The 15662-nt window shown below is 38.3% G+C and overlaps 1 protein-coding gene across 10 annotated transcripts in view; it reads right to left on the reverse strand.

Moving 5' to 3' along the window:
- CTNND2 (catenin delta 2) overlaps positions 1-15662 on the reverse strand; it is a 613278-nt gene that overhangs the window by 85573 nt on the left and 512043 nt on the right. For all 10 annotated transcript variants that reach the window (XM_048938460.1, XM_048938457.1, XM_048938459.1 and 7 more), the window contains one exon: positions 48-165. In XM_048938460.1, the coding sequence (XP_048794417.1) occupies positions 48-165 (118 nt within the window). The remainder of the gene's footprint in view (positions 1-47; positions 166-15662) is intronic.

Consider the following 15662-nt stretch of genomic DNA (forward strand, 5'->3'; position numbering starts at 1 on the left):
GCTGAATATCTGGATTTCTTGCTCCCGAAAAGACAAAGATGACAAACCTTACTATCAATTTCACTGCTCCCCAGAGCAGACTGGATCACGTACAGCAATGCATCCGTCAGGCCATCACATTCCCTCATCCTTCTGCGGGCCTCCTCTCCAGCAGAGCTGACATTCCTGTAAGGCAACAGCAAAGGTTACCACCTGCACAGCTTCTGTGCTCACTGCCCCTCCTAAAACATTCTCACAATTAACATCAAGCTACAACATTTGCTTTTTTCTCCTTTCATCACTTCAGAGCTGTGAATAATGAAGACAGCTGTGAATGAGCTCTGGAAATGTAACACAAAGGGGAGCAAATGGAAGGCATCAGGTCCTCCACAAGAAAGGGCTGAGATGCCAAGCAGCATGCACCTACCTGAGCTGAGACTCACAACTCACTAAAATTTGGAGAAGAGCTGATAATTTTTGTTGCTTTTCTTTTTTTTTTTCTCTCTTTTTTTTTTTTTTTAAAGAATGGCTTTTATATTAATGAAAAAGTGTTATTGAATGTGCATTTGTACATATAAATAAAGCTTTGAAAAGTCTAGAAGTTTCGCGAAAAACATCTCTTGGAAACTGAAGAGCCCAGTGGCTAGGGCTCTTAACATAGAAGAAAAAATTATCAAAGCCTAACATAAAACACCTTGTTTCTCATTTTACACGAGTGCTTCTTTTTCTCCCTTTTGGAGAGAACACTGGTGCTGCAATCTTCTCTTTATATCATTACTTGCAAGTTATTTCAAACAGGGCCAGAGGGCTTTCTGAACATCTTTATAAAAATACAACTAAAACAAAATCTAATGAATAATGTGTCATGGAATTCAAAATACTGATATAAAAAGACAAATATGTATGATTGTGTATATATAAATAGAACCTTTGCTTGTTAGTGTCAAGAAAAAGTGTGAAAAACTGTATCCAGCAGCAGTTCTGATTTGGAAATGGGTGAATTGGCAGTCTCCAATTTGGGGGCAGACATCCCTCTGCTGAGGTGCTCATCTGTTGCTCCTCTCTCCTCACTTCTAAAGTTCACACAAAGGAAGAACAGAGAAGTGTTGACACCAGCCCTAACTGCCTAGTATGAACATCTGGAAATGGAAGAGAGGACACTGGGCATTTCATTCGGGAAGAGGGCAAGGCACTTTCTTCCCCTCATACCATGTTAAATTGTCTTGATATTAAAGACAGAAAGAAGATGAGAATCTTGGGAGAAGAGAATGACTTTTAGGAGGAAGGTGAGAGAACTTAAGGTCTCCTTTCAATTCTTTGTCTGTATAGTTCTTCCTGTTTTGCCTCCTTGACATCTAAAAGAAGCGTTTCTATTCCAACAAAGCACCAAAGATGTTTTTGGATCAAATACATACACCATTTTCCAGCTATATTTGCATCCCCACACTAACCTATTTAGTCCTGCTCTCTTGCAAGCTGCCCCAACTAATTCAATATTATTCCCTTCATGTATGCATGGAAAGCATAAAGCCCAGAAACTGTAACCAGAACAAATGCCTTTAACTTCCTAGCTTACAAATTCCTGCTTTCCATCCTCCTAGAGACTCCTCAGTTCTCCTCACACTGCACATCAGAAATGCCTCCTATTAAACCATTGCTAGTTTTGTGTTGTTTCAAGTTTTGTGTGGTTTTACTCATCTTCTAAAAGGAATGCTTTTTCTCTTTCCCTGCTGCTATAGAAGCTGCAGATGAGGAACCTTCCTCCAGTTTAGGGTGCCCTCTTCTATCATCCAGAAAGCATCAACTGGAAAAAATTTTCCATTGGATCTCTCTTTGATGTGATGGAAATCCTCTGAATTCCCTTTGGATGATGACAGAAATTAGAAGATAAAATTTCAGAGTATGCCTTTCCCAAACAGTGTGCCCCAGTAGCAGAAGACTCTGGCTTAGGAGTATTTTGAGTAGCCTGTACCCTTAGTAAAGTCAGCAGCTTTGCCTGTAAGTACAGCAAAAGCAGAAAAAGTAGAGGCAAGGATCTGAATACTAGAAATGGACAGAGGGTTGTGAAGAGAAGGGAGGATTTATAGACTTATTTAATTGGAAACTCCTACCCTCTGGCAAGATAAGGACAAACAGAAAGAAAGCTGTATCCAGCCCTAAAAGAATACTGCACAGATTATTAGTGGTGCCTTTCCTTCCAACATTATGTATATATATAATAAAAAACCCTGAAATATTACTGGATCCCTTTAAACAGCAGTAGTATTTTGCATTACCACTGTCTCTCCAGGTGTCTTCCATTTACAGTTATATACACTGAGTACAAGCTTTCAAAACATACAGGCTTGTGCATCGCTAGAAACAGAGAGATATATTCTCCCTAATTATTTCACAGAGGTGATTTCTTCTTCTCTCTAACATGGACAAATATCACCACAGCCTGACTGGAAGCCTTTCAGCTCCTTCTCACGCTCTCTAGAGACTCCTCCTCAACAAGACAGCAATGCAGACAACCTTATAGTCCCTTGGCACTGAACTGTCTGCCTCATTCATTTCTAGCAAAGGAAAGAATATAGGGCCTTTATGCAGAAAGAAGACTAGGGGCACATCTTGCACAGAAAATGCATTTCTTCTCTCTATGGAGGAGATGCTGAGTTCTGTTCCTCAGCTTATCATCCTCATTATGCTCCAGTTAGTTCTGTAATTGAAAGGTGGATACACTGAACTCCCATGACTGCTATTGCTTTTCTTTTACAAGTCTCTATACAGATTAAGCACTGTCTCTTGAACATGGCTTACGGCTATCGCAGCCCTCCCCAGATCTAGATTCCAGATTTAGATTCGGAATGGCTTAGAAAACAGGACAAATCCTACCTTCATATTAACATTTAGGCAGAAATAATTGTTTATTTAAAAATAAATGTATCGTACTATCTAACTATTCCCATATCAACTCTGTTGAAGGAAACACCCCCAACCCTGTAAGTCATTGCTGAGACCTTTCATAAAAGGGCTCTACACAATCACATTCAGGCTATGAAATTCTGCAGAAGAGAATCAAGTCCCAGGTTACTCGAGCTGACAAGGAAAGCACTCTGCCATCTTAATTTTCTTATTTCTAGTCATTAACTCAAACAAGCGGTAGTTGGCAGTGTGACAGGGAGTAAGGCATCATTTGTCATTGTAAATATACAGGTCACTGTGCAAACCTTCAACTGCAGCAACAGTTGGTAAGATGTCTCACTAAGTAAGAAAAATTGTTTCCAGTGTCAATCTCCAAACAGTTTTAAAAGTGAAACCATGTTATCCAGAGATACAATGTACTGGTTTTCACGGAAAAAAAACACAACACCCAGTCAAGCTTGGCATGTACCTTAGTTATTCAATATTTTTGGTAGGATTTGAGGTGATAGAAGATAGAAGGTACTAAATAATTTCTTTCTTTCATGTCATTTTTTTATACAATGTTCTTATGATAAATCCACCTGACTTATCCAGGGGAGGGAGATGGAGATCTATGGAAAGATCATCTGGAAAGCCAATGTGCTGAGAGACATCCTCTGTGGATACGGGACATTACAATCTTTGACATTACACCCCGTGATAGTTCTACAAATCTCAAAGACAGATCTACAGAGTTGATTGTTCTTGAGCATCCTCAGATCACAGCAAGTAGTTAGACCTTTTCTGTACCGGCAACAGTTCTGCAAGTTGCAGATCTTACTGCAGCCATGTAGAATAAAAACTGAGAACAAATTATGTGTATTTAGCAAAGATGAAATTGAGACTGGTCCTCCTCACACCCCTTGATATAAAGACAAAGCATGTTTGAGCATATGTAATTTTCTTGCTATGGTGTAACGTGACATAAGAAAGGACACACAAAAGTCAATATTCTAAACTAGTGAACTCAGAAGTTACTTTTGTTATGAATAAAAAGTATAGTTTCATTTCAAAAAGTTTTGAATAAGGAGAGTAATTGTCACAGCCTCAATCTTTCCATCCTTCTACTTGACATAATAGCCACAAAGAAAAAAAAAAAAAAAGAGAGAATTTCCCAGAAAATAGTAAAAGTTTATATGAACCAAGAACTCAAAGAGTGTCATTAATGTTGTTGAAACCAAGTTTATGTTTCACTGAAGATAGCTAACAAGGGAAAACTCCTCAGGAGAAAAATGTATAATGAAGTTGCAACTGAGTGGAAAAAAATGTCCAGTAATCATTTTGAGTGATGAAGCAGGCAGATTTTGCTATTAAGCACACTCATTCAGCTACTAGAAAGCCCCATATTCAAACACACAAAAAAACTCCCTTCCTACATGCACACTTTCGTCATCAGTATTGTACCCAGAAGAGCCTTTTCAGCCACCCCGACCCATCTACATATTAAACTGAATGTCTAACCTATTCAGCTATAAACATGCACTAACTGCATAACTTCCCATTATTATCAATGCTGCTGCACTCTACAAAGAGCTTTAGTCCTGAGAGCCATCATGCAGTCGGCATCAAGGGTGTCAGGTCTGGATGAAACTATTCCTATAAGGTGCTCTGTATGAACTCTGCACACTGCACAGGGGCCTGCTCTGAGATGAGGAAGCTAGAAACCAGGACTGCCTCAATTGCCTCCAAGTACTGAATTTGCCCTGATAACATGCTATGTGTCACCTGTCTCAGAAATCTGAGGGGCAGCAGAATGAGAGAAAGGCTGAGTAGGGTGACCAGGGGGATTGGAAGTGCTATGAAAGAAGTTGATAGATTCTGAGAATAATTCTCCTGAAGCACAAAATGATGACTCACAGATGCAGTCAGCACTGATGAAACATGTTCTTAACTTCCTGCTCATTGTTTCAACTTGGATAGCCCTTTGGAGCATGCAGGAATCCCAGAAGGTAGACTAGGTTTTATGATGCACTTTCTAGTGAATGCTGCTTTCCACCAAACACAGGTGATCTGGGACTTGTGTTGCATTACCCAGGGCTTTGCCTAGTGTCTCAGACTCACACAACTTATTGTGTGCTGTTGGCCACCAAGTCTTTGAACTGTGTGACAAGAAGCCATCTAAAGTCCATCCTCAAAGCATTTCTTTATGTAGATTTTACTCCTAGGCTCGGTTTGAAAAGTCCTACCAAATTATTTGGCAAGTTGTACCATCACTAGTGGGTACTTAAGGCATACCAGAACGTGACAGGGTCAGGGATGTTAGGAGCCTGTTAGATAAGCAGAGAGACATACCTATCTGCAGTTAACAGATACAAGCTGCCTTGATTCATTCAGCCATAGGACAGAAGGACAGAATGCAAGTTCTTCTTTCGCTTTGGAATGAGATGGCTAATTGAAATAAGCCCTCATATCATGAAAACAATTATCAGTGATGCAGTGTGCCATGCCTGAGACAGTGTCCAGGCTGCTGCTCAGAGAACATCATGAACACAGACTCCAGTACAACCAAACAGTTGAGAGGAAATGCGACTATGTGCCAAGGCTTTGCTCCTGCCTGCTGCTATGCCAGTGTGTAGGACATGAGGGAAGACCTGCCTCTATAGCTACTGCTGAAGGTAAAAGAAAATGAAAGCGTATATACAGTATGACCATAAATGTGTACAAATGAGCAGCAGAAGAGCAAAGTAAACTTTTGTGCTCCAGCAATATATTAAAAGTCCAATGCCATATGTTGCCAAGTAAGACACTGGCTTCCGCACTTGAATTTGAACATAACAGCTTTGAGCATTAGAATCAAAGAATTACCTAATCACTGAGATTGTAAAATATTTATGGAGATCATTTAGTCCTGTTGCTTTGCTAAAAAAAGCCAACTAAAGCTATTGTGATTCAAGACTTCTTCCAGTTGAATTTGAATACTTCTAAGGATGAAGACTATGGAACCTCTCTGTGTAACTTGTTCCTGTGTTCGACCATCCTCATGGTTAAAAAAGAAAACAAGATTTATCTTAAGTGGAATTTCGTGTATTTCAGGATTTGCTCATGGCCTTTTGTCCTGTTACTTATTAATATCAAGATGATTCTGGTTGTGGCTGTTTTATATCCTTCCATCAGGTATTTACACATATGGATAAGGTTCACCCTGTGACATCTCTGCTCTGAACAGTCCCACCTTTCTCATCTGCTCCTCTTAGGAGAGATGCTTCAGCCCCTACATCATCTTTATCATTCTTTTCTGGACTTGTTCCAGTATGTGCATGTCCCAGTAGTGATAATTCCAGGCCTGGATCCAGCACTTCATATGTGGTCTCATTAGTGAGAAGGGACATAATCACCTCTGCTGACCTGCTGGCAAAGCTCTGCCTAATGCAGCCCATAGTATGGCCTGGACTGAAAAAGACCATAAAGATCATGTAGCTTCAACCCCCCTGCTATGTGCAGTGTCATCAACCACCAGACCAGGCTTCCCAGAGCCAGCCTGGCCTTGAATGCCTCCAGGGATGGGGCATCCACAACCTCCTTGGGCAACCTGTTCCAGTGCATCACCACCCTCTGTGTGAAAAACTTCCTCCTAATTTCTAACCTAAACCTCCCCTGTCAAAGTTTAAAACCATTCCCCCTTGTTCTTCATGTCTGCACTTTTCCATCTATAAGAGGTCTTCTCTGAATTTCTTCTAGAGAAATCAAAGTTACAAAGATACAGCTCTTTACCAAGGGCAATTCAAAATCAACAATGCTAAAGACTGCTGACAGATCAAGGACTAGATAAGCATTTTCATGATTCACAGAAGAGAACCAGACTCCACGACACATCTAATCCGTGCAAAAATCAATCCAGTCATGAAATCTAGTTTCTTGGAACGTGCAAAGTATTCATTTAAAAAAAAGCCCTCCCCAAATCAACACTAGCACTTAAAACCAAACAACTTTCATATTGTCCTTATCTCCATGCTGCTCTTATAAGCTGCCTAATTTTACTTTGATCTGATTGGTAAAGCTTTTTTTTCCTTCAGTGGCAAAGCCTTGTCTTGGTGCTAGCAGGCATCATCTGTCCTAATGTAGGCTGCAACGATTAGTTATGATTCTGTAAGTAGGTCTGCAATGTAGCATATGACTTCATGAGAGCTACTATTTTTTTCTGCTTACTTCCAGCTGTTTCTATAAGCATTAAGGCTCTTTGCTGCAAAAGTCTAATATTATAACACTGAGAGCAAAAAGAAGCAATCAATACTATGCACATTATGAGGAAAGTGTGCTCACAAACACAAGCAGTCCACTGAAAACTATGGATTTTCAATAATTTTTTATAATGGAACAGACTCTGTGTTGCATTGGCATACCTGTAAGCATGCAGTGCATCCTTCATACATGTATTAAACAGATTAAAAGGAGCTTCACTACTGTAACTTCTAGGGTCTAGACAAATTCTACCTTTTTAATCATTGTTTGTACACTAAGATCTTTTAAAATCATCCCTTACTGATGAAAACTAGACTAGCTGATTCTCAGACATCATACAAGTTTAAAGAAGTTAATAAATTTAGAAATAAGAACACAAGATGGTTTATCTTCATTATTCCTAAGTTTCTAATTGCTAAGCTTTTAGTGACTACAGCTTCTTGTTTGGAAGTAACAGTAAATAAAAACATATTTTTCAGTGACTGCTGCAGATTGTCCACGCAATTTTGTCAGATTGGAATGACAGTCCAATGCATTGTCACTTAAAAAGAACAGGAAAATGCAGGACATTATAACACTGTACTAAACTCAACTATGAGATGGGACAGTATTTCCATGAAAATTTCTTCTTGTTAAAAATTTTCAGTTACCAGTGATAGCCTTCCTCATTCATAAGATAGTTTACAGACTACTAATTATTTATCAATCCTGCCTGTGTGGGTAACAATAACACAGATTGTGAGGCAAATTCTCTACTACTAATTAGCATTGCTCAACTCCAATTATTGAGGCGAGAAAGAATTTATATCAACAAAGAATTGGGCCCCAGATCTTTATCTCTCAGGTGTTAGTTTCACTTTAAAAGCATACTTAGCAATTAGGCAAACATCTGAGAGTTTAATGTGGATACAGTCTTGGTTATTAACCTTTCTATCAAATGCTATGACAATGTGATTTAGCCTTGATTATTCAGCCATAACTTTCCTTTTCAAAACATCAGAGCAATTAGCCTTCCAAGTCAAGAATTCAACAGGTTCCCTTCATTACTGTACTTCTGCCTGCCTGTCCAATCCTCAGGCTAAATGTGCTCTTCTATGACCACGGAGAGTGATCTGTGAAGCATCTGACTTCCAGCATCAGTTTTTGCTATTTTGATATGTTTTTGAAGAGATAACAGGGAGGAAAAGAATTCACACCAGTATGTTTAAAGAACTTTCTTACAAAAAAGAAGAAATTACAACATTTTCTGTAAGGAATCTGTAAGGATTCAAAGCACAAAGAACCACATCTGAAAGAAATAAAATATGGTTCTAACTCCTCAATTCATGTTTTGTGTTTCCATTTGAAGTACAACTTCTATTTAAATACTGCAGACAGAACCATATTCAGCAAATATTTTAAATTACAGAATAAAAAAAAAATAAAAATCCAACTGCAGCAAATTTCTGATTTTTCATTTCTTTGGCGTGCATCTGGTTGCATAAGATTCACTGCACTTATTAGTGCCTAGCTGTTTGTCCACATAAAATTGTTAATGTGCTACCTGCAGGAGGCGAAATTCAGCTTGACCACTGTGTTCATTCAGGTGGCAAGAGCTGAAAAATAGCATCACTTACTGCCCTTGGGAAGAAGCTGCTGCAGACTCTGCAGGTCATAATTGGAGCAGCTTAAAGACACCAAAGCAAGGACATTTTTCTCCATTTTAAACTGTAACATTTCAAACATGACTCTTCCCTAGAATTTATTAAGAGGCTTTGAACAAGAGTGGAGCTCTAAATGTGTTGCAGCCCTTTTGCACAGAAGTGTGGTGAGATGGGTGTGACCCTGGCTGGCAGTTAAGCACTGCTTTGCCACTCACTCACACTCAGATATGAGACTGGAAATGAATAAAACTCTATTAAGAGTTACTGAAACTTGTCTTTGGAGAGCAAAGAAACACATAGGATAAGTGAACCTGAAATGGCACCAGCCTTATGAATCCAGAATTCTGGATTTAACCCTGAGAACTGCTTTGGGTTTCTTGCTTTTATGTACAAACAAAACAACACTCAGTTTCCCAGAGAGAACGTGTAATCTCAACAGCCATGGCAGCAGAAGAAAGGGGAGGTGCACAGTGTTTCAGGAATGGCTTCCAAATCAGTGCTCAGAGCTGATGGTCTAAGAGCCATACCTTTCTTAACTTGTACACCTACAATGCACAGAAGAACACTTCTCCACACAGCTGATCATAAATGGTACTATAACCGCACTGTTCCTTGCATGTGAACTATCTGTTCCAGAATTAGGTCAGGCACTTCTGTCCTATACAGTGCCTTGCTAGAACTTCTGCATGGACCCAAAGGCAACGGAACACATTAACGCTGTTAATGCAAGCACTGTTCCCCAAGCCAGCCTCCAGACAAATGCCTACATGGCTGGTGGAGCACACTTTGAAATACCATTGGTGTAATCTCTTCTTCCTTGGCCAACCATTCTAGTCATTGTGAAACTCAAAAGTACTGTGTCAGATGCTTCACTGTTGCAAAGCAGTCTCTCCTGTTTTTCATCTTCCTATACAGCTTGGTATGTTATTCAGAACAAAACCACTGATCAGACATATATAATTTTCAATTAACCTCGTTCTACCTATTATTTATCATATTATTTTTTTAAAATGCTTACAAATTGGCCTATTTTTGATGTTCTTAATTGCCTTCCTCTTCAATCATTGTTCAAACAATTTCTAAAGTATTAAAATTCAGATTACTTGTTCATCATTTCCAAGTCTATTTTTCTCCTCCACTTAAAGTTGAAGACTGTATTTATCATGTTTAATCCTGTGTGAAAATCTATCTTGCATGAGTTGCACTAGCAAAAATAATTCCATGACAAGAAGAATATTTCCCTTTTTATCTTTCATTGGCTGTATTATCAGGAAAATCTTGGCATCAAGACTGCATTTATAACAGCTATGGCAAAAAAGCAGGCAAAATGCTTTGGAGTTCAGAATAAGTGAAAATATACTTTCTGCAAAATACATTAATTTACCGTGTTTAAAAATACTGTTCTCACTGTGTTTATCAGCATTTTTGACATCACTTTGTAAAATCCTTTGTGTGATGTTTCTTTGACATAATTTTAAATCTTTAATATCTGTACAAGAAAAAAATTGCTCTCCTTCTGTCAAAATTTTAACATTTAAAACTACTGGGAAAAAGGATTTTCTTCCTGTCTTTCAACTTGAGAAAAGGAATTTAGCCAACTCCATACAACATGTGAAATTCTTCACCATCCTCTGAAGTATTTGACATTGTCTTAGATTTAGAACAACTAGTGCTAACAAATGAAAACAAAACCTCTTGGGTTTGACAGCTTTTTCCTCTTGGCATAATCCCAGAGTAGCTTGTGATTTTCAGGGATACACATGAGCCTCTTGTCTGCATTTCCAGAAATATTTGCAATGAATGTTTTGATTATGATCAAAGTACGACTTCAGAGGCTAACATGGGATCAAAATGCATTCCTGACCTGCTGCCAGGCTTTACCCTGAATTGTTCAATGCCAGCATGCTACCATGTCCCATACAGAACATATGTTTGTCTGCAGACTAATATGGAAAGGACTTACTTTTATCACATAAAAGTAAGCATGACACATTTCTCAACACAGAGGTTTGCTTAATAAATCTTACAAATAAAAAAAAATTGAGAAAAAAAATTCACAAGAAATGTTTTTTGGAATCAGAAGAAAAAAAAAACCACAGAATAAAAGATTTGGGGTTGTTGGAAGTTGGGATCTCTTGGGAGTTTATTTACTAAACTCATCTCTTAAAGAACTAGTTTGCTCATCTCTTCTTCCCTCTGTCAAGAAATTAGGAACCTATGAAGTCCTGAGAATCTGTACTATCTGGAGTCATTACTTAATCCATTTTCATCAAACACTTAGAATATGGTCTCTCAGTATGCAGTTAAGAGGTCTCTTCTGAAAGAACAAAGTTGTATCACCCATAGAAGCAAAAAATTGAAAGTGATTTGAAGACTACCATATATATTTAAATTTTCTCAATCACTTGCGTGTCTTGGATTCCAGCGAACTTCAACTGTTACCTATAGATCCTCTCCTTAATTGTGTGCAATAAAAGAATCCATAGTATTTAAACTACTAAATTATAGATCTCTGTCTTGCTGATGTTACTTAGGTTTCCTTTTTTTGCTCAAATGTACAAATGAAACACTGAAGAGTCAGTCAGCCTCACAGAAAAAATAGGCAATCTGAACATCCAGTGAATAGCCTGCTAAGTGCAAAAACGTCCTTATGCCACATAGACCCACTGGCCAAATATTTCAAGGATGTCCAAATATTTCAGTCACACAAATTCAGATTGCACAGCTAAGAGCCCAGTGCTACAACTACTGAATTCCTTCTAAAAGATAAGACAGTAAAAAGATGAAACTGCAATGATCTACAGATATGATTGAGAGTCTATGCGAACGTGAAAAAAACCTGCATCTTAAAGAAGAAAGAGAGAGAAGTACAGCTTGCTAATTACACATACATTAATGCAGAACAGTAAATGTTTGAGGGAAGGATAATAAAAATCTTAGGGCCAGGATATCAGGAGATGACTTCTCCTTCTGCCAGAGTAGCATTCTATCTGGGCTACATTACAGTTCCTATGTGACTTAGTACAGTGCAAATATAAACATAAATTTGCATTCCAGGTCCTATTTTGATATATGATACTATTCTTTATGTTTTAATGCTCACTTTTCAATATGCTATGCTCGCTTTTAAATTAATACTGTTATCACTAAATCAAAACAACCAGTTTTGGATCAGGTATTACAACATATTATATATTCCTCTGGCAAACCACCACAGGGACCTAAGATCAGTATGTCTGTGTGCATGAGACTTTGAATTTGAAACATTTAAAAGCACTATTAATACACTTCTTATAAATCAAAACATTGGAAAGTAATACTGCTATTTTGCTTTGGCTTTAGAATCAAATGAGAAAGGTAAAAACGAAGATCAGATCGTAAACAATGCAAATAGTTGTATTAAATGGAGTTACTCATTTGAAAATCCTATGAATGAAGATTAAGTTCAGAAAAAAGCATGACTTGCCATAAGCAATCCTATCAGCCTAGAGAAACAAACAAATAGGATCATGATTGCTTAAGTACAATGACTCACCCTAACCTATAAAGCAATCTCTCTGTTACATCTGAGTTTCAAGTGCTTTTCTGTATCTTCCTTACAGTCTTGAAAAAATGTTATCAATGCAGAGCCTTGAGAAGAAAGGATGGTAAATCAGCTTTGGTTTTTGACTAATCAGATAAGTACAATTAATTACAACACCAGTCTGTTAATCAGATTATTAGGTTCATCTCTTCCTATCAGCTACTTAGAAAATATAATACAGAGGATAAGAAGAAGTCACCAAGCAGAACACTCTTTAGAATATTAGAATATTGGAATGAAACACATTAGGTTACAGCACAGCACAGAAAAGTAGAAGTTAAATATTTTCCATCTGTGTGTGATGCTCTCATTGAATTGACTGAGTATTTCTCCAAACCTGAGAGGGATCTTTCTGCCCTATCAAATCACACATTCTTATAATTTTATATAAGTCAAGACTAGTTACTAGTCATTAATTCTATCTTTTATCTTACTCTCATTATCCACTTGCTCTGTATTACCAGTATTCCTTTCGTAATATTCAGTTAGGCACCTTAAAATGCGTTTATTGCTTGCTCGTATTATTTCTTTCTAGCAATACAATTCATTTTTATGACACTTCTCATGTGAAATTGCATTTTATTATTTCCAGAGCAATCTCTCCCCTCAATTTTATTGTTATATTTTAACTCCATTAGAAACATCAAGGTATCTATGCTGTTTTCTGCTAATAACATCTCACAGTGTTATGATTTTTTATCCTAAATATCTGTAAAAGAAGCCATTAAAATAAATTGCCTAATTGTAAAAAAATAAAATGTGATGCACAGTAAATCATAATTCCTATACTTGGGCTAAATTACGCCCTCAGCATAAGAAATAAATATGTATGTTCATGTCCTATTTTCATGACAGTTAACCTGAAATTGCCAGAGTGTGTATCCTACCTCAGATTATGTCACTTCATCATATCTCCAAACGGCTTTATGTGCATACTGAGAGATGATGAAAGAACTGACCCTCTAGCGTGCCCTTCAGCCTAAAGAGTCATTGTGCATCACTGCTGCTCGAAATAACCTGTAAAAAAAGAAGGGAATCACTCTACCACAACCCTACTTACCCCATCTAGCCCATGCCATATAAAACAACGTACATTCTTTACTACTAGCAGTGTTGTCACTGCTCTCTATTCTTTTGGCTTATACCCTAGGGATGATGTCTGACAACTCAGCTTTTCTGCCAACATGAACCTATTACAAAATTCTACACTGCTCTGTCTTGGTGCCCAACTGTTATGGCAGAAATCACTTGGGAGGGGATTGGCAGCACAGAGATTTAATTTTTTCCTTATCATACACGCTTTGAATCATTTCACCACTCTCTGTTAAACTAAACAGCAACTTCAAACTTGCCATCAACCTCTCAAGATGCTCAAGCGAGAAACTCTTGCATGAATAGCAGGCTCTATTTCTCCACTTTGTCTTTCATTTTGGCATGAAATGTATTATCCTTGCCTTCATATATTCTATTCTCCCTTCTGCAAATGTATTAATTTAATGCATATTCACTAAGCATGTTACCATGTCTACTGTGTCCTGATTCTTCCTATGTAAAAATTGAACCAAAACGCCTGCATGGAGTCAAAGGAAAAGATGAAAAAATTAAAAGAAGAACATAACAATGGACTTTGCCAGAGCTCTGTGCAGTCTTACAGAGGAAAAGGCTTCTGCAGAATCATGTTCTTTTCCTTGTGATCACTTATGTGTCTCATATTTCCATCAAGTGTCACCTGACACAGGGGCATTACTGTGCACTCTTTGGGCCAAGGAACGCAGTGTGCTTATCTTCTAAATTCTGATGATTAAACAAGAAAAATAATTGGGGGTGTGGAGGAGGGGAATGATTATGCAAACTGAACAAGCAGATGAAGTTGAGAGCTGTTTTCTAATAAAAAATTACTGTGGCAATGTTCAACCTAAATTTCTCTGTAACCATTCCTACATTAAGGGATGTCTGTAGCTGCAGTTATTCTTTAGTTGACAGATACACACTTTGAGTGACATTGGACTTGCTCCTGTGTGCCTTGCTTTTACAACACAACCCATGCACAAATCTCACCTCTGCTACAATGCTATGATTGTGGCTGTGTGATGTCTGGGAAGAGTTTAATCACTTCTATGCTTTCTGTGCCAGTCAGAGACCAAATTAGCAAAACGTTAATTACAGTTCATAGAGGTGACTGTTCTTTTATGAATAAACACTCACTCTGATTTTGTAATTATTATTTTAATTGCCAGTTACTCAACAACACAGTTTCCTCCAGTATGGAGCAAACACAATTCCCAGAATTACAGTAGAATTTCCTATATTAGGAACAAGAGGGAACAAATTATTTAATGCAACTTTATCAAGCTTAGCGCTTATCTGATTTACGTTGCCAAAGCTTTCTGAAATAAATGTACAGATTTGAGATACAGGTGGATTTTTTTTATTTTTTTCTTTTTTTGTTTTTCTTCCTGAGCAGGTGGCTGTGATAGAGCAACACTCCATCAAGTCAATAGCTGCATGTATCAAGCATCACAATGTTCCAGTTCCCTGTTCTTGAATTATCTCTGTGTCCAGACCAGGAGATACACAGAAGGCCTGTGTGATTGCAAACGATAAACTACCTGTCTGCGGGTGAAGCAAGAACAGGTATCCAAAAAGGTGGAATTGTTAGTTATAATCAGTATTCTATATTTGTTGCCCTTCTCTGGACACATAACAGGGCCTTGATGTCTTTCTTGTAGTGAGGGACCTAAAAGTGAATGAAGCGTTCAAAGCCAGATTGGATGGGGACCTGGGCAGCCTGGTCTAGTATCGAATGTAGAGGTTGGTGGCCCTGCATGTGGCAGGGGGGTTGGAGATTCATGATCCTTGAGGTCCCATCCAACCCAGGCCACTCAGTGATTCTGTGAATTTTACCAGTATCTGTAAATGTAAAGTATATGGGCTAAATCTGAAGTCCCCTGAATCACAGCTCCCCCATAAACCCAAAGCTGTAACAATGTCATTCTTTAAATCAGCTGTTCTTATATCTTTAGGCATGCACACACTGGATGGCCAGATCAATCCTGCATTTTTCTCTTTATTCTGAGGATGTTACACTGCTGAGAGCCGACATCCTTCCCTGACACATAGGGCACCAGAACTGGTGGTCCTCAGCCAAAGCTCAACCTCTCTTCCTCCCCGCACCATGATCAGGATCAGACAATGATACAGGCTTTGTTGGGTACCAGAGCTTCTCCCTGCATCCTCACTGCTCCTATGAGCACGGCTGCGGGAGCAGACTTTTTAGATGCAGGAACACTGGTACTGATCTGTGCCACTGAACATCAGTAACATATGTGCATTGC

This window comes from Lagopus muta, chromosome 3 (assembly GCF_023343835.1).
Source record: "Lagopus muta isolate bLagMut1 chromosome 3, bLagMut1 primary, whole genome shotgun sequence".
In the NCBI taxonomy this organism is placed as follows: domain Eukaryota; kingdom Metazoa; phylum Chordata; class Aves; order Galliformes; family Phasianidae; genus Lagopus; species Lagopus muta.